The sequence below is a fragment of the Coptis chinensis genome, chromosome 9 (assembly GCF_015680905.1).
Source record: "Coptis chinensis isolate HL-2020 chromosome 9, ASM1568090v1, whole genome shotgun sequence".
NCBI classification, from domain to species: domain Eukaryota; kingdom Viridiplantae; phylum Streptophyta; class Magnoliopsida; order Ranunculales; family Ranunculaceae; genus Coptis; species Coptis chinensis.
The window spans coordinates 46,221,834-46,240,063 of record NC_141464.1 but is presented as its reverse complement, the minus strand read 5'-3'; the positions used below and the strand labels follow the sequence as shown (position 1 = coordinate 46,240,063).

Below are 18,230 nucleotides of genomic sequence, written 5' to 3'. Positions count from 1 at the left end.
CTCATTGTGTACAAGCTGTCTTTCTAGAACTTATCCATATCTACCATATTCTCCACAACCATTCACTTTTCCACACTTATTTACTAGAACACCCACTCATTCAAAAAAAAATAAAAAGAAGGTTGCATGATAGGTTACACAATAGGGTAATCCGACTTCGCTTTCATTTCACTAGGTTGAGTTATAGGGAATCTTGGTGTTTCATTGTGTTTGGATATGTTTTCTGTGATATTTATTTATGGAATGATCCATAACTATTTAGGTTGTTGATATATGATCAACATGCATGTTCATACATATGTTTTAGATAAAGTCTCGAAGTATCGACTATAAAGCGACTCAATTTCTTTGTTTGGTGCATTTCCTTTCACTTTAATATATTGGTGAGTGCACCATTAAGGTAACCGGGCCCTCCCTATGGAGTGTGTGGTGTAACTATACGGATCCTAAGTCCACGGTTCACATAGTTCCGTTTTCCACTCTTGCATGTTTTTCTCGGATTTTTTGAGTCATGTTTCTCTATGGTGTGAATTATGTCTTTATTGCTTATCGTTTTTCCTTCTAAAAATAAAATAAAAATAAAAATAAAAAATAAAAATAAACATAGTAATCTAGGAAGTCTCGAATCGACTTTAAAAGACCACTACTAAAACAAATTTTCTAAGCCGTTGTAAAAATTTGTTTGGGGGTGGGGTGTTAAATGTTTCGTAATAAATGTTTTATGTCCCATTAGAGTTGCTTAGGCCGTTTTATTGTATTACGCTTCGGATTGACATAATCTATTAATTTAGAGTTCATTCGTTCGCATAACTTACGTCATGCACGCACTTTGAGGCGTTTTCCACTATCTCGTATGTCATCCGAAGTCGGAATAGAGTGTTTTATGGATCATTGGATAGGAAATTCCCTCCTGATCATTTCCATATCTCATTAATTAAAAAATCGGACCGTAACGGCGGCAATTTTGATTTGAAATTCGCGAAAAAAATCGAAAAAATCAAAAATTTCGATTTTGGGCTTGGGCCCAACCTAACCAACCCGACCCGGCCTTTCAGCGCCCTTACCTTCTTCAGCAACAGTTCATCGTTTTTTCATCTTCCACCGCCATTAACAAAGCTCCAAACCTAGAAAAATAAAAATTAAAAAGAAAATACCATAAACCCACGCCAAAAATCAAATCCTAACCCCAAACTTCTCTAAAACCAAACCACCACAACCCCACCGATTTAAATAACTAAAACCACCAAAAATTCAAAATTTGGTCTTTAGCCACCACTCCACTCCACCACCTTTGTTCTTTCGGTCGGTCAAGTCAAACCACCACCACCACATCATATTTAAACCCTCACTCCATTTCAAACACTAGATGGCTCAACAACGCCGAATTATACCGAGCAAGTTTTTCATTTGCCGACCATTTCGCCCGCTCCGTTTTACGGGTGACGAATGGCTAGTAGAGACTGGAATAGTCTCGGTACTTTCGACCGAAGCCTTCTACCACGAAGACTTGGTCCGACGGTTCTACAACACCGGGGAGTTGGAGGGAGTAGGATTTTGTGATGGTAAGGAAGAAAGAAGGGAGTTGACTCACGGATCGTTGGTGAGATTCTAGGCATTTCGCCTAGAATCCATCCGAGGCCACTTTACAGAGCCCCGGTTTGACGGGTAGAGCCATTGATGGGCGTTTCGTCATCAATGGGAGCTACAATACAAACTCCCATTGTGTTCGCCGGGCATCACTTTCCGGGACCAACCACCGGTATTTCTGACCCGGTGGATTGGTCGGAATGTCCTAGGGAAGGACAAGGTTAGTGACATCGGTCGACCTGCCTCCGTCTTATGGGTACTCCGAGAGCGTAAGTACGATTTCGTATCATGGAGTTTTTTTGCAGAGCATGATTAGGGGTCGGAAGGTCTTTGGCACCTCTTCCCGTGTTAATCACCAAGATCATCTTTGAAGATGAAAGCGACTCCGTCGATAGGATTTACATTACCCCGCACCGTAACACAGTATATATAGGGAGTGTGTCCAACAAGTTTGGAGGAGGGCTGAGGATAGAAGAAGAAGAAGGATGGAGGATGCTGAGAATGAAGAAGGAGGAGGAGGAGGATGCCTGAGGGATGCCTCCGAGGATGAGGAGGGCGTGACCGCTTTGATGCGGATGCCTTCCGGAGGTGTTGGTCGATGCGAGCAGCATGGCTATGCTTCATAGGGGCATCGTTCACTAAACACTATCTGCCGCGGACCTCCGGACTCGACAGGCGACTATTCATCACAACTTCGAGATCCGCACCCGGAGAGAGGATGAGAGATGGGAGGGAATGAGATGGAAGCCCAGCGCCAGTTTAGAGTGGATATGCTTGCACGCTTCCCACCTCATACAGACTCTGCTTCTGAGGACACAACTACGAGGCATGAGCGTCGTCGACGAAGGACGACTGCTGCTGGACCTTCTGGAGCCCAGGAGCCACCACTAGAGAGTGTGCCCTCCGCCACGATGGTGATTTGTTTAGAGAGTCTGAGGATTGATAGTGGTTGTTGTTTTATTTATTTTTGTTGTTTTTATTGTAATGTAACTTTTATTTCCGTAATTTGAATTTTGTAGTGGTACTCCGAATGAAATTTTAATATAAGGGCCTATTTTCATTATGCATGGTTGTTTCATATTGACCCCACCTTCCCAACTTGTTTGGGGGTGGTTTTATCAATTCAAGCATTATTTTTGTATAACCCTCGTATTAGAGTTAATTGCGGAGTCAAGGTGAAAATATAGTTGTTTAGGCAGAAATATGATCAAGTATCATTGTAGGATGAAATCTAGATTAAATAGGTACATTCTATCATAAATCAACCTAAAAGATATTGGGTTTGAATTAGAATCCGGTTATGAGTTGTTTTCGTTTCGAAGTTTGGAAATTTTAGGATTTCGAACTGCCGTAATTAGTTTTGGCAACTTTCCGATCCTTTTTAGCAACTTTAAACCTATATAAACTTGATACAAACTATTCTCACAACTCACACTATACCTAAACTCCATCACTCACCCTTCACACCCGCGATTCCCGTTTCGACTTCATTTTTGCAAATCTGCAGCTTCGGGCGCTTTCTACTACACGCCGACGAGAAAATTTTACTCGAGGCCGCCCATATACCCAGCAGCGACTTCGTGCTAAAACACTGGAATTCCAAAATACTAAGAGTGCGCCAGCGCCAAGTCAAGCGCTGACCGCCCTAGTTCTTGGAATTCCAAAATACAAAGAGCGACTTTAGCCTCTAGTGCCTTTCGGCGACTTCCGTGGACCGAAATTTTCCGGTTTTTGCGACGTAGTATCCGGATCTTTCGCAGCTATTCCAAAGCGTAATTTTGAGATGACATCTCCAACATTGATACCGAACAGTCTTTCAAAGATTTGTTCCAAAGCAAGTACTTATGGTGCTTGGTTTGTGAGGTGATCACATCGTTGGTGGGAACCTCTTATGGTAAGACCGGGTGAACTTTATTCTCCAAAGACTTGCATCTTATTTTTATAATAACTACATTTTCTTTGAGAGACCGGATGGAGAACAAGTGTTCTCCATCAACATTGACGAAGAACCAATGGAAATTACGTGTTCTTGCTAGCATTTGTTCTTGGACTTGCTATGCCATTTGAGATACAATACCCATGGTGCTATTAGGTCGATAATATGCATGTCTACACTTATGAGTTTTGCACGAGGCTTATGGGGCGGGCATTTTTCGTATTGAGGACCAAGGGGACTATAGCGTTGCCCTTGGTAGCTTTGTCCATGAACATAGGAACTGTTATGTTTTGGATTATGCTAAACATTTTGGGGAATGGTGTTTTTCTTCGTGAATGGCGCCACTTGCAGCGTTTTTCCTTGCTTTAGCCCGGGGACGCCGGTTCTATGACCTTCCGGAACCTTGATGTCTAGTTTAGCATGAGCCCATACCATGAGGCATAAGTACCTTCTTATGCGTTCTAATTTCACGTATTATGCTATGTTTCTTTCCTTTTTTGTACGTTTCACGGATTGGATTACGGTAGACGGTCGCGACCCCACCAATAGTATTATTCGATCTTTCCGTGCAATGACTTGGCAAGGGTGGCGGATACAACCTCACCGGGTTGTACCCTACACCCCATCGGACAAGTGGCACTTAATAGGTTAGCAACCATAGATGATAAATGGCGTGAGGCCTGGCAAATTATCATAGCATGGCAGGACGCGAAGGAGCCTCACTTCTTTATAGAAGTGGAGGATGACGAAGATGACGAATAACAGCGGGAGTGGAGGTAAGTTTTATTTTCTGTTAGTGTCTGCTTATGTCCCAAGCAATTTCATTCTTTTAACCCCATAATGGGTAGAACTTCGTGATAGAGTTGAGTGGGTTTATTTCCTATATTAGTGCGTTCTAACCTTCTTTTACGGATGTTCACGAATTTCACGCGCTTCAATGGTATTTTTCCTACCCATTTTATTTAAATGCTTTGAGGACAAAGCATGCTTCTTGTTTGGGGGGGCATAGAAACACGTGTAATTAAGACATCTGCTAGGATATAAATATGTATAATATGCATTTGTTTTCTAGTTAAAATTTCAAAAATTTAAAAATATAAATAAATAAGTTATGTTATACACTTAGGAATATTGGTATTGTTTCTTTCTCTATGCTCTTAACAATCTAGAAGTCTCACATAGCTTTTGCATCAGAATAATTGTTAGAAACTTAGGTTAATATGTAGGTAATAATCTTTGCATCTATCTATAAATATATTACATGAGTATCTATGATTGTTTGGCAGTAAGTTTCGAAATCTAGGCTAGAGTACTTATTCTACAAATCTGTGGAGAATATAGCCTAAAGCCTTATATGAGTGAAACAATTGAGAAATGACACAAGGGAGAAGTAAAATCCGGATAGAGAAATCACACGCGTCCACTTGCTTGATCACTAAACCATATCCTAAAAGCGAGAATTTAGGCCCTTTTTGGATCGATATAGCCAGAAATTCAAACCTATGAATTATTTTCGCTAGTTAGCCCTAATCGAGCCTTTCATTAGCCCTTCCATAAAACCACAATTCCTTTACCCCTTTACAAAAAAAAAAACAAAACAAAAAAAAAAAAAAATATATATATATATATATATATATATATATATATATATATATATTTAATAAATCAACCTACCCAATTTAGAATAAGTCCGAGAATAGAATGAATGAAGAAAAAGAAGAAGAAAAACCCGTGTAAACAAAAATTAGTTAGTGCTTGAGAAAATAAAGAAAATAAGTTTCCATCCAAGGAAAAGAAAAAAAAAATAAAAAAAAATAAAACTCCAAAAATAGAATAAAAGGGAGTCAAAAGCCAAAGGAAAGAAAAAGAAAAATATGGCTAAGGATGGAAACAAAGTGTAGAAGCAAAAGTAAATAACAAGGTTTTCTCTAGTTACATAATATGAAGACTCTATTATCTCGGACTTGTCTTTAGAATATCCATTTCCTTCCTTCTTAAACCATCTCCTAATCCCCGTAACACCTAATAAAGACCTCTAGCTCAATTAGGAATAGGTTAGTGTGATAGTAAGTGGCGGATGTGTTTGATCGACTCCGAACTTCCCGTGTGTCATTGAGATTGTAAGGTAAAGTGTGCCCACCGCATTAATCTTGGAGTAAATAAACTTGAGTGGAAAAATCAGAGTGTTGTTTCTTGACTATTATTGTGAGAACCTACTTAAGGACGCTTATTCCGAAGTTCGAGAAACAAACCCGCTAAACATTTTATAGTACTACTCATTGTGTATATGTTTATTGTAGATGATAGATTATTATGCATATATTAGCTTAGGTTTTTGACTTGGTTATTCTTGTTCATAGCTAGTGAGATATAGATAATTTGGAGCATGAATAAAGGAAACAATAGTTTTATTTTCTTAGTCGTTGTAGTATAGATGAAGTTTGTGAGTACCTTTCATGGAAAACTCTCACGAGGCTATAACTTCGTCCACTAGGGAATTCCTAGTGGTTTAAGGCCTTGTTGCATATGGTCAATGCAATCGACTCAGTGAAACGAGATTAGGTAGAACTCCATTTTTGGTCACTTATTCTAATTTCTCATCTTTGCTTGAGGACAAGCAAAATCTTTGTTGGGGGTGGTTTGATAAGAGCCCAAAACTGTAGTTTTAACCCCTTAATAATCATCTTGTTAGACCAATTATGTGAATAATAAGTAAGAGTTAATGACCGACGTGTTTTATGCATTTCGGGCTTCAAAGTCCATTATGTGCGAGAAATGTGCCACTTTAGCGAGATAAAGGAGCAAAAGTCAAAAGTGAGAACTTCGAATGCCATATCTTTGGACTCAGACCTCGGATTGAGGCCTACCTTATGTCAAAACGACCGGCTCGGAAAGAGCTTTGCAATGGTCCAAGCCTTGACCCAATCAGAGGAGCAGAAGTAGACGAAAAGTCTGTGGAAGCCAACTGCAGCTGAAGAGGCCTTTTTGGACTGAAAGAATTGGGTTTTGGGCCTGATTCTCTGGCCCAAAACATGGCTCCAAGCCCATGCACGATTTTTGGATCTGAATGTATAAGAACAAAAGCTTAACTCATTGTTAATGGCAGTTAGGTTAGGTAAATAGCTTAGAATAGAAAGTAGCCATTAAAATAGCTTCTAGATCTAGATTTAATTGTTTTATTTAATTAGTTTCAAATCCTTTATTAGATTAAACCTTTGGATCTTGTTCTTCATTTGATTAGATCAATAAAGTAGTATTTTTTTTATCAATTTCGATTTTGTCATTTCCATTTCTAGATCTAATTTCAATTCTTGTTCTTATTTCATTTTAGTCATTAATTTAGATTTCATTATTGTTTAAATTAGTAAATTTTAATGCTTATTATTATGTGTAGTTTTAATTTAAATGAAAATGATTGAGAATGATTCAAGGCTAAACCTCCATTAGAGGGGTTGAGAAGCCTTGATGAAAGCTTGATTAGTTTATCGTAGAGTCGCCGTAATTTCTATTCAACGAGGAAATAATTAGTTCACCATGAGAATGGGTTTAATTGTTCACATGCTAGTTATTAATTGGTAGAAATGCCATGTGTAATTAGGGATTAGGAAGAACCGATTGTTCAAGCGTGAGCGATTCAATTCGGATTATGATGACTTCGTCGCTAGTGGATTAAGTTGAGTTAAGGTGGAATCAATCCCCCTCTAACTCCTTAACATCGAATCAACGTAGCATTCCCATAGTTGTCTGATAATCGACTAGTTGCATCTTGTGGGTAGTTGCACCATAGTTTAGTTGCCCCTTCGTAAAGCTCTCATTGACTTTAAGTAGAGTATTGAGACTAGAAAACAAGCATACGGAAGGACTAAGAGTGGAACGAATCACTCTACTCCACTATATCTCATAGGATTGAGAGTAGAAGAAGAAAACTTTGATAAACGCTCTAACAAAAGATAGTTTAGTTTACTTACGTTGTGAATTCATCGTTCATTTCGTAGGTAAACTATTCATTTCAACCTTATCATGCGGCTGGAAGAAGAAGAAATCGTTTTTTCTCTTTCTTTGTTGTTGGGCTTTTTTGAGTTTTTAGGCCCAAAATCGATTTCAGAGAGTTTGACTAGGATTGGGATTCAAAACAAAGTGGGATTCTAACTTACTAGAGAGCTAGTCCGTAATAGAGAAGAATTCCACCTTACTAAAGCGCAACTTAACATATATATGCATCGCGCATACACTACAAAGCTCATATCAATTTAATTTTTATTCATAAAAATTAATCACTCACTCCATAAACTATTGATATTTTAAGAAATTAAAAACAACTAATCCCATGACAGTAGAAAATAAAATTAACTTCTATGTAAACTCTTCCAAATACTGTACCATAACGAGTAAAAATAGATTAATTCTCCGTACTCTTGATACTTCAAGCTCCTTCCCGAACCTTGTCCTTGTTATCAATGTGCTCAAAAATTATCTTCCAAACTTCCTTGTCGGTATAATTTTTGTAAATATCTTCATCACTCCAATAACACCACGACAACAACTTTCTTCTATATTTGATGTCCAATTTAACCTTATAATCCCAAGCCAAGAGTCTAGAGCGCCTAAGAGTGATGTGTAGTGCATTGACTGTTTCAATTGGGACCCAATCTCTGTAGTGATTCTCTAAGCCTGGACACAAGTGACTTACCATCTTGCAAATAAAAACGGGGAACACTAGCTTATTGGTGTTCCTAAGAAAGACGTATACGATTTGTGTTAGCATTCTATAGAATACGTTGTAGAATTCTCCGTTCTCTAAAGCCTTTAGTAAGTGTAGGCTATATTTATCGGTATGAAAATAGATTAGGATCACCAAGATATTGGTAGAGATCCACATCAAAGCTAAGGCACGGTTTTTCGAGCAAAAGGTGTTTATAGGGATGCGCTTGCGATCTATTACTTTCAAACCCGGTCCTAGTTACTTCGTAGTAGGTGAGAGCCCCATTCTTTGGTTCTTGGTTTAGAAAGTTCCTATTGATTCCTCGACTCATATCCTCCACCAATCCCCGCTAGTTCACGCCTAATCTCTTCATCTTCTACTCCAAACATCCTTGCAATCACTTCGGGCTTATGCGAGAAGTGCATGGTTTTAAGAGATCCTACTAGGTATCCCATAAGATGAAGGTTTGAAGACAAGAATAGAATTCACGAACCATCGAGGAGAGTAGGTGTCTTCGGTGTATAAATCAAACCAGCCCAGTTTCTAATTTCTAATTGATTTCCGAAGTAATGTCCTAAAGGGCTGTTAAACAAATCTTGGTAGCACTTCTCTGGTATGATCTTGGCATCTGGAGAGAGATTGATTTAGGTGAATTCAACAGTCTGGAATGTACCTAAGTTCATGTAATTCATTGTAGCACATGGTCGGTTTATGATTTGAGATGTATTTGCGGTGAAAGTGGTGAAATATGGAGAGTATGGGTTGATTTCTTCTGACATGTTTTGGCTATGAGATATAGAATGAAAGAGATGTATAACGTATTGAAATAGTAAACTCAGGAGATGCTACAAAGTATAACTTTATAGGAGAAGTTTCAGACGTGCTCCACTTCTCTCCTAGTCATAAACGCAAAGCTACAGCTTCCTGACGCTGGGTAGATTTCTATTCCTTTTTGAACTCGAATTCTATAGACTACCTGACTCTCTCTTCTTTCTTTGCACGAAAATATTTAGTCTTTTGGGTTATGTTGGACTATCCTAAGTCCTCTGATCCTAGTTAAAATAGAATTAGTATAAAGCTAACGAGAGTTGAAGTGGAAGTAGGAAAAATCTTCTCTTATATAGTTAAAGCAATGTGAGTTCAGTGAGGTTTTTGCTGTGAATTTTCAGCACAGGGGGGCAGGTACGCCTCTCTCTCTCTCTTTTTTTTTGGGGCAGGTACGCCTCTCTCTCTCTCTCTCTCTTTTTTTTTTTTTTTTTTTTTTTTTTTTTAAAGAATAATTTACTATCTATTTAAGGTACTTGGGTTGCCTCCCATAAGCGTTAAGTTTAATGTTGCCGACATACAGGGGAAACTTAAGTTTACCCCCTAACTAAATTAGGCTCATCTTCTAATGTGGTGCGATTTGCTATATCCTTCGTTTTCTAGCGCAGAAAATAAGAAATGAATGGAGCTTATCAGAATCGGTTCTCGCTAGTACAAGGATATAATCTTGCAACACCGTGGGTAGTTTATCCCATAAATTGTTTTCCGGATCAGGTATGTCTTTGTATATTGGTTCTATAAGTAAAGTTTCCTCTATATCTCGTGTAGGTAGCTCTAAAAATGGTTTTAAACGGTGTGCATTTACTTTAAAACTAGTACCTCGTTTTGGATCCTCTAACTCATTGCACCATGGTGTGTAACGTTTCTTACAAAGTAAGGACGACCATCTAGACCGCAATTTCTCGAAATAATTCTAATCTAGAGTCATAGAGTAAAACTTTTCGACGAAAGTAGAAATCTTTCCTTAAAATTTGTTTATCATGGGCTAGCTTTGTTCTTTTTCTTATAGTTCTTTGAACTTTCATAGGTCACTCCATATTTCTTCTAACTTCGTTTAGTTGTAGCTTTCTTTGTTCTCCAGCCTTATCTAATTCGAAGTTCATGGCTCTAATAACCCCAATAGGCTCGGTGTTCTAGTTCGACAGGTAGGTGACAAGTCTTGCCATAGACAATACGATAAGGGGACATAGCTATATGAGTTTTGAACGCAGTACAATAAGCCCATAAAGCATCATTAAGTCTAAAATACCAATCTTTCTTCGAAGGGTTAATTGTTTTCTCTAGAATATTTTTTATCTCCCTATTCGAAACTTCGGCTTGCCCATTTGTTTGTGGATGGTATGGAAGAACAACTTTATGTGTTATTCCGTACTTGGACATTAGATTTCCAAATACCCGATTAACAAAAATGCGAGCCATTATCACTAATTATAGCTCTAGGAGTTCCAAATCTAGGTAAAATAGATTTTTATTCTACTTCACTAGGATTTTTATTATCATTTACCAATAATTAAAATATTAAAATGGATTTAGCCATTATATTTTTAGAGAAAATCACTACTAATAATGTAATTGTTATAAGAATGAGCAGTATACTTGGAACAAATTCTACTTATATAGACCAAATCTACATTTCTAGTTCTAAAATGCTTGCATTATTCTTGTCCTACTTGGAAAACTAAAATGTTTTCTTCACAAATTCGTAAACACAAACAAGAACTCGAGTAAAAAACTAACTACATAGCTATGAATCAAGTATGAAGATTATACCCATTACCCAGATCTTAAAAACAAAGAATCAAACCATAAGATATCACAGTTAAACAAAAGTTAAGTTAAAATGGGTAATAAAAAAGTTCTTATTACCTTAAACACTTGGTTTCCTAAAATTATCAAGAGTCTCCTGGTGGTAATGGTCATTCAATGAAGAAAAATCAAATCTTACAACTGCTAATAAAACATCACCACATATCACCTAAACACGTTAAAAAGTTATACATTACAACATTGAAATAAACATAACATTACCAGATAACCCAGCCTTTAAACATGATTCAAAGACTTCCACAGATCGCGATTTGGGCCCAAGTGTTCCAACAATTTCAGTCAAATATGGTAAAAAGCTTAATGCGTTTTAAAACTCATTTTTCATTATAACGTCTTAAAAAAAAATAAAAAAAAAAAAAGGTGGCTCACAATGTTGTGAAAGAGAACAGCTGAAGGAAGAAAGTGAAAAGTGAAAAGAGAAAACAAAATTTTTAGTTTTTGAAGCCCAGGTGTGCCCAACGATAATTTTAAATTTGGGGTCTACTTTGAGAAAAAATGGGGTGTGCATTGAGATGGAGTCTGCCTTGATAGACATGGGTCTGTATATAAGTCCTTCCCAATAAAATGCTGACTAATAGATGTTTGTACTTTTATTTAAGTTTGGCATTTTGCAACATACCACAAAACAAAAGCCAACAAAGAGAAATTTTTGTGTTGTTCTCTCTCTCTCCCTCTTATAATTCTCTACTATATTTTATTTAGTTATTAAAAAGAAAAAAAATTCTTAGTATGATGAAGGAAATTTACTTTTTATTTAGTCTGATTCACACAGTAAGAGATATCTCTTTACAAGAAAATATAGCAAATTCTAATGGCCATGTATACTAGAATTTAATGATTTTGAATTTCAAAGAAAATAAATATTTTAGATTAAAAACCTTTGTACCACGAATTTTAATGCGGATGTGGAATGATTTGAAAATGAGTACTTATGGCTGTCCCAGTTTTGGGCTGATGCATGCAATGAGATTGATGTATGATGTATCTCTCGTGCAAATCGGGTTTAACCGAGGTGTAAATTGGTCAAATCAACTCGTGGATTGACCAAAACCAGACAAGAGAAGATAACAAATTCCTCTTAAAATAATAATAGTTTAAAAATCTCACTTTCCTACTCCGAAGAAAAAGGAAGAAGAAGGTCTCATTTAATGTTATAACAATTTTCTTTCAGTTATTTATGGTTAATAGATTAGTTTCTGAAGATGGGTTTTATTTTTTTCTTGTCAGATGAGTGTGATTTTTAGTGTTAATGGTTGTAGTAGCAGTGTTCCAAACCGTGGGAGAATATCAAGCTGTAAACATCACCAAACAAGAACTAATGGTACGTCAATCTAATAATATCTCCTTTTATTATTAGTTCTGGGCAATCATTTAGACCAATTGCAAAATTTTGAAGTATATATTACTAGCTGGGGAAGAATGAGTTTCAAGAAATGGGATTTTTAGGTGGCTAAGGTCAAAGCCCATTTGTTCAATGCAAACCTTCATGGTAAAACGTGTGATTATGTCGTCTCCCTCATTTCTAACAAGTCGTGGATGCAAACTTGAAAAATGTTTCAACAGATTTCCCATCTGTATAGAGGCCTAGAGGGTGACACAGCAATCAGAAAGAGGCCACCGCTTTTTATTGTGTGGGGAGCGTTCAGTTTTGGCTCTCTTAGGTGTTGGATATAGGCTTGTAGACTGAGAACTTGGCTACTAAATACCCATATTTTCCGGCAAAGTTTGCAGCAAAATTGTTCGTAAATACACTTGGAGCAAGCTTGTAAGGCTCTATAAAGTTCATTGTTATCCTACATGGCTGAACTATTTCTACCCTGGAGGCATACTTTCTTTGTGTCATTGATCAGATCATGTTTGTGCATTGAACATTCATGTCCTTCGGCTAATGGCATTTACCTCGTATATTCTTCAGTGTTATTTATGCCTAAAGTTTCATAATTCGAATTTACCTGTTTTCCTTCGTTAATTTATTATAACTATGTATTCATTTGTTATTGATATCTCTGAATTTGTTTATACAAATCGCACATACTTTTTAATTTTTATAATCTCACAATGAAGATTATTGAATTATGATCGGAATGGGAAATACAGTGCACATGAATATGATGAAAAGATCTTCTACGGATTATGATGTGAGTCATGATGTTCTGGCATCAACCGATGCCAAAGGAAATAAAGGCTTTCTTGTCAAGTCATTGGTAAATGCCATTGCAGGTATTGCTGTTGATTTTGTTCTTTCATTCCCCATTAGTCTTATTATTATTTTTTTATTTATTGGCAAGCCTGTTTTAAATGAGATCAGTAACTCTTTGACTCAGCGGGGTTCGAGCCCCAGACCTCTGGTATCATCACCCAAAGGTTTTACCGACTTTGCTACTCGTCACCTGCACCCCATTATAGTCTTTCATGTAACCGTAAATATATTATTGCCTTTTGTTTTCTGGATTTCCGTTTGGATGTGTTCGGTTTAAATAATTGGAATTTTCTGTAACACCCACCCCCACTGTTTCCATCCTTTTTTTATTTTTCTTTTTTAAGATTAGTGCTTTGTTTATCAAGGGTGGTAGGTCCTTCTAAATAACACAGTTGACACTACACCGATAGCTACTTTTCTGGAAGTAGTTTGAGCATGTCTTTCTTACTTTTGATATCTGATGGTTTCAGTGGCGAATATTGTTCCAGTAGATTCTGCAAAGGCGCTGACCATGGAAAATGTAGTGGTAGGCTATTATACTCTGAGCTCATTTTGCAATTAAATTTGATGTATGGTTTCATCTCCATTGTCAGGTCACCATTGACGCGTAATAGAATTGGTTTTCTGATTGAAGAATAAAGGAAAATGAAAGAAGTCAAAGAACAGTTAGATAGACGGGATTAAGGGACGAGGATGAAGAACATACTCAAGAATCTTGCTTCGAGAGCATTATGCTATTACACTTTCTTGAGTAGGTTCCTCTTTTGTGGGGGTACTTCATAGTTTGTGCTGTGTCCTGTGTCGGCGACTCAGATATGACACGACACTTCTAGATGATGAGGTGGAGGATAATGTACATTAAATAAGATATGACCCAAAGAAACATAAAATATAGAATTGAAATCCTGTAATTACAAAATTTTACTTATCTTTTCTATAGCCTTCTTCTCACATAGTTTTTGTAACATAAAAAAATTATAATTAAAGTAAATAATAGCTGTGTCCACGAATCTGATTTTTTTAGACCATGCCGTGTCCGAACCTCCGTACTAGAGTTTGAATTAGACACTCGTACTCGTAAGTATGCAACACAACTAGGTTCCTTAGGTGGTGTATCCAGAGGAAGTTGAGAGGAGTAAGCTAGCATATATATGCACTGACCATACCAGGTCTCTGCAGGCTTGGTGTTAATGATTAAGGTACTCTTGAGAATTGCATTGCCCCATTTCTACTGAATGCCTGTATACAAGTCTTTGAGAAAATTTCAATCTTTCTGCCTGCCTCCTAATGCACCTAATCGTCCCATTATATTTTGTTGCTTGAAGTTTTTTTGTCTTGCTTTTATCAACCATTGAATCAATCACTTGGATTCACACTCTTCATTAGAGCAAGTCCAATGTGGTGCTATATGGGCTGCTAAAGGCCATATAACCCCTAAAAACCAAAATGTCATTCCAATGGGGCTGCTAGAAGGCTCCTAAATTTGGCTGCTGTGATAAACCCAGCCAAATTTGTGGCCTTGTCTAGCAGTTGCCATAATAAGTTTCGGGAGACGGATGACACAATTTTTGCCGTCCGTGTGTTAAATTTCGACGGACGGTAGAAACTGTGTGTTTGTCTAAAAAACTTTCAACTTAAGTTTGAAACTAATGGACAGACTGCAGAAACTTTGTCGTCCGTATCCCTTTAGCACCTCCATCTTCAACACCTCCATTGGAACTGATTTTGAGTTTTTTACCTCTCAAATTTAGTTGGGCAGCCAAAAATGCTAAAAATCCTACGTGGCAGTACTGTAGCAGCTCTCCATTGGACTTGCTCTTATGATGTGTATGGACTTTGGTCGATAATTGGGCTATACGAGCTTTCTCCAATCCTCAGACCCATTTTTAATCTATCTATTCAGGAAGGAGCAACATCTCTTGCCATGTTGGCTGATATAAACCTTGGGGATTGGTTTGGAGGCTTCTTATATTCTTCTGGGCAACAGGCAAATGAAGCAGTTCAGGACCAGTTGTCAGCTCTCAGCTTTACTAGGTATAAATATGCTCAACATATATTTTTTTCCCAATTTTTATTGCTATACATGTTACTATATCCTGTTGCTTGATAATAATTCTTTAAACTTAATTCCCAGTTTGGCAGTTATTTTTGGGGCAGGACTTGTGACTAGCCTCTCCCCTTGCACACTAAGTGTTTTACCACTTACTCTTGGCTACATTGGTAAGTAATTTTTCGTATCACTCTGTTGCAGTTTGTTTGTGTTTTATGTTATTGCTGATTGTATTTTTCTTCTCCTGTTCGTGGCATTCTTCTAGGAGCATTTGGTTCTGGGAAAAGTAGAGCTGAGGTACTGATTATCACCAACGAAAGTTCTCATGAATATACTAAGCCTGTGGTATTTTCTGTTTACTTGTGCATAACTCTTAGTCTTGTACCAATTGTTGCCATGTTTCTCCCCACTCCTTCTGGTTAGGTAATCGGGAATTCAGTTGCTTTCTCACTGGGTTTGGCGACAACACTAGCAATCTTAGGCATAGCTGCCTCATTTGCTGGAAAGGCTTATGGACAGGTAGGGCAGGGACTACCTATTGCTGCTTCGGGCTTGGCTGTTCTTATGGGCTTGAACCTTTTGGAAGTAAGTGAAGATTGATGTGATGTCTGCTTATTCTTTGGTTACATAAACTCACTCCTAAGTTGTAATATCATAGAATTCTTGCCCTCTAATATTTCTTCTTTGAAGTTCTCAAATCTACTAGTAGTAGAAATTTGTGATCGTCTTTTCTTCAGGCTGTAAGTGGTCAGATCATATTCGAATATATAAGTGTTAGCCCAATGGAGGATGAGATATCCTACTGCACAAGTAACAAAGAAGACAAACATGACCATAAAGCAATACAAAAGCTGTTTCACGACTACTCAACCCTCAGCTACAACAGTCTCCCAAGAGAATATGGAAGACTCAAAAGTGATATTCCTGTACTCCATCCATGGAAGTAAAAATAAGCCTTTCTAACAAGAATCCAATGTGGTATATCAAAAGGTCCTGTGACTAATAATGTCTGTAGTTACGCTCTTGCCAGATGCCCCCCAAAAATTACTGTTACTAGTTAGTTATTCATATTGCACCATGCGTAATTGAGAAGGTAAGATGGACTAGTTAGTTATTGACGCTTCTCTTACTACTGCTTCAATTCTCATAACTTCAAAAACATTTGGTATCCACTTGTTTGTAGTACTTAATGCAGGTAACTGTATATGAGTTTGTGTCATTGTTACTTGTTTGTTATATCTGAGGATTGAACAATGTCAACCTTCCAACTTATTACCACATGTAATTTTTCACTCTTGCAGGTAATTGAATTACAACTTCCGTCATTTTTCAACAACGTTGACCCTCGTGCTGCTGCAGCCAACTTACCTTCCAGTAACTAGCTTAACCCTTGAGTTCAAAACAGACAATTTTGATGAAGCTGCTCCTCACTTACTGTTTTTCACATCTTGTGCTTGTTCTAATTCTTAACAAATTGACTTGTAAGGTGTGCAAGCATATTTAGCTGGGCTTACATTTGCTTTAGCTGCATCACCTTGCAGTACACCTGTTCTGGCTACTCTTCTTGGTTATGTGGCTGCATCTAAGGTGCTACTAAACCTTTTTGTCTTGAATACGTGGCTGTTTGATAATGTGTTTTTCCTTACTGCACGTCTGCATATGAACATCAACTGTGGCATCTCCTACTAAGATTAGTTTTTTCACTTGTGCATCTGGACACTTGGTTAACAGGATCCATTAATAGGAAGCAGCTTACTCCTGACATACACAACAGGCTATGTTGCTCCTCTCCTTCTTGCTGCTTCTTTTGCTGGTGCATTGCAGGTATAAATCTTGACTGAATTAAGTCCATTTTTCTGTCATGTACACATTTTATATGTTCACCTCTTTGGGGGATCGGAGACTAAAATTGGTACTACATAACATTTATAGACTCCAGAAGAGTAATGTGAAATTCAATATGCTTAAGTTTTGGTGTAAGATATTTTTGATGGAACACTATATTTTCAGAAAAATCCATGTCGGTCACAATTTCTAGTCATTCATATAATTACAATTTCAAATTAGAGAATCATTGAATGGGGCCTTGAAGTTACCCACCAGCATGAGAGTAATAGTCGATCCGAGTCCTCATCTGCAAATATGTTGAGAAAGTGTATTCCTAATTTTTTGTACAAAATGTTGTTATTTTCTATATATTATTCCGAAATCACCCGAGATTATTAATATTGGTGTGCATGTATGGTTTTATATGTGCAGAGTTTGCTTTCTTTTCGAAAATTTTCAGCGTGGATAAACCCAATGAGGTATTTCATTTGATTATTGCATAATGAATTCGTTGCAATGTTCATGTGTCAACTTGATTGTACTCATTATCATATTCGCAATGCCCTTAGGCTTAATCACCAATATATGGCCCATATTTCAGTAAAATTTATCTAATTTTTGCTTCTTTTTGCTAAAGTTAAACCAACAATTCACCACTCACAATATGGTCATTATGTGGAAGCAAAACCAATGTGTTCATTGGCTAACTGATCAATCACCCATATAGGCCGAAACGTTTCTCAGTTTCCCTTTCTTTCTTTCTTTCCTTGGTTGGGTTCCACATTTTTGAATCTGATTGCTTTCGCAGCGGTGCTCTTCTTTTGGGAGGTGGCATGTACACTATGTTGGATAGATTGTTTCCTATGACAATGGCGATGTAGCCATTTGCCAATAATGCAAAACACATAAAGAATACAATTGTAGGTAAAAGTTGGTAATGAAACTCTGTCCTCTTGTTTTTTTTTTTGTTCTGTTTTTCATTGTAATTCTGTGGAAATATGATTCTGTTGACTTGTTTTTGAAAGTTTTAATACTTTATATGTAAAATTGTATGGTATTGTTTTTCGATTCTCTCTATCTTTACCCATAAAAAACGGTAGAGAAAAATGATGAATAAACAGCCGCCTTTTACAGTGCATCTCAACCAGACTAGGTTCGCTGAATATTCCATATAGGGGATATGATTGGCTTTTCGGGTTTACTTCACCGTTGAATATTCAGGACACTGAAGATCGTCGTACCAGAAGATTGGATTGGTTAGAATTATAAACTTCCC

At 37.3% G+C, this 18,230-nt stretch overlaps 1 protein-coding gene across 1 annotated transcript; it reads left to right on the top strand.

Annotated features, from left to right (window-relative positions):
• Positions 1-11,470: 11,470 nt before the first annotated feature.
• On the top strand, positions 11,471-18,001 carry CCDA (cytochrome c biogenesis protein family). The gene is made up of 13 exons (XM_086582570.1): positions 11,471-12,015; positions 12,105-12,198; positions 12,975-13,097; positions 13,548-13,603; positions 14,981-15,111; positions 15,212-15,297; positions 15,393-15,424; positions 15,551-15,712; positions 16,429-16,501; positions 16,614-16,714; positions 16,859-16,951; positions 17,387-17,433; positions 17,763-18,001. The coding sequence occupies exons 2-13, from the start codon at positions 12,105-12,107 to the stop codon at positions 17,833-17,835; spliced, it is 1,071 nt and encodes a 356-aa protein (XP_086438696.1). The 5' UTR covers positions 11,471-12,015; the 3' UTR covers positions 17,836-18,001.
• Positions 18,002-18,230: the final 229 nt, after the last annotated feature.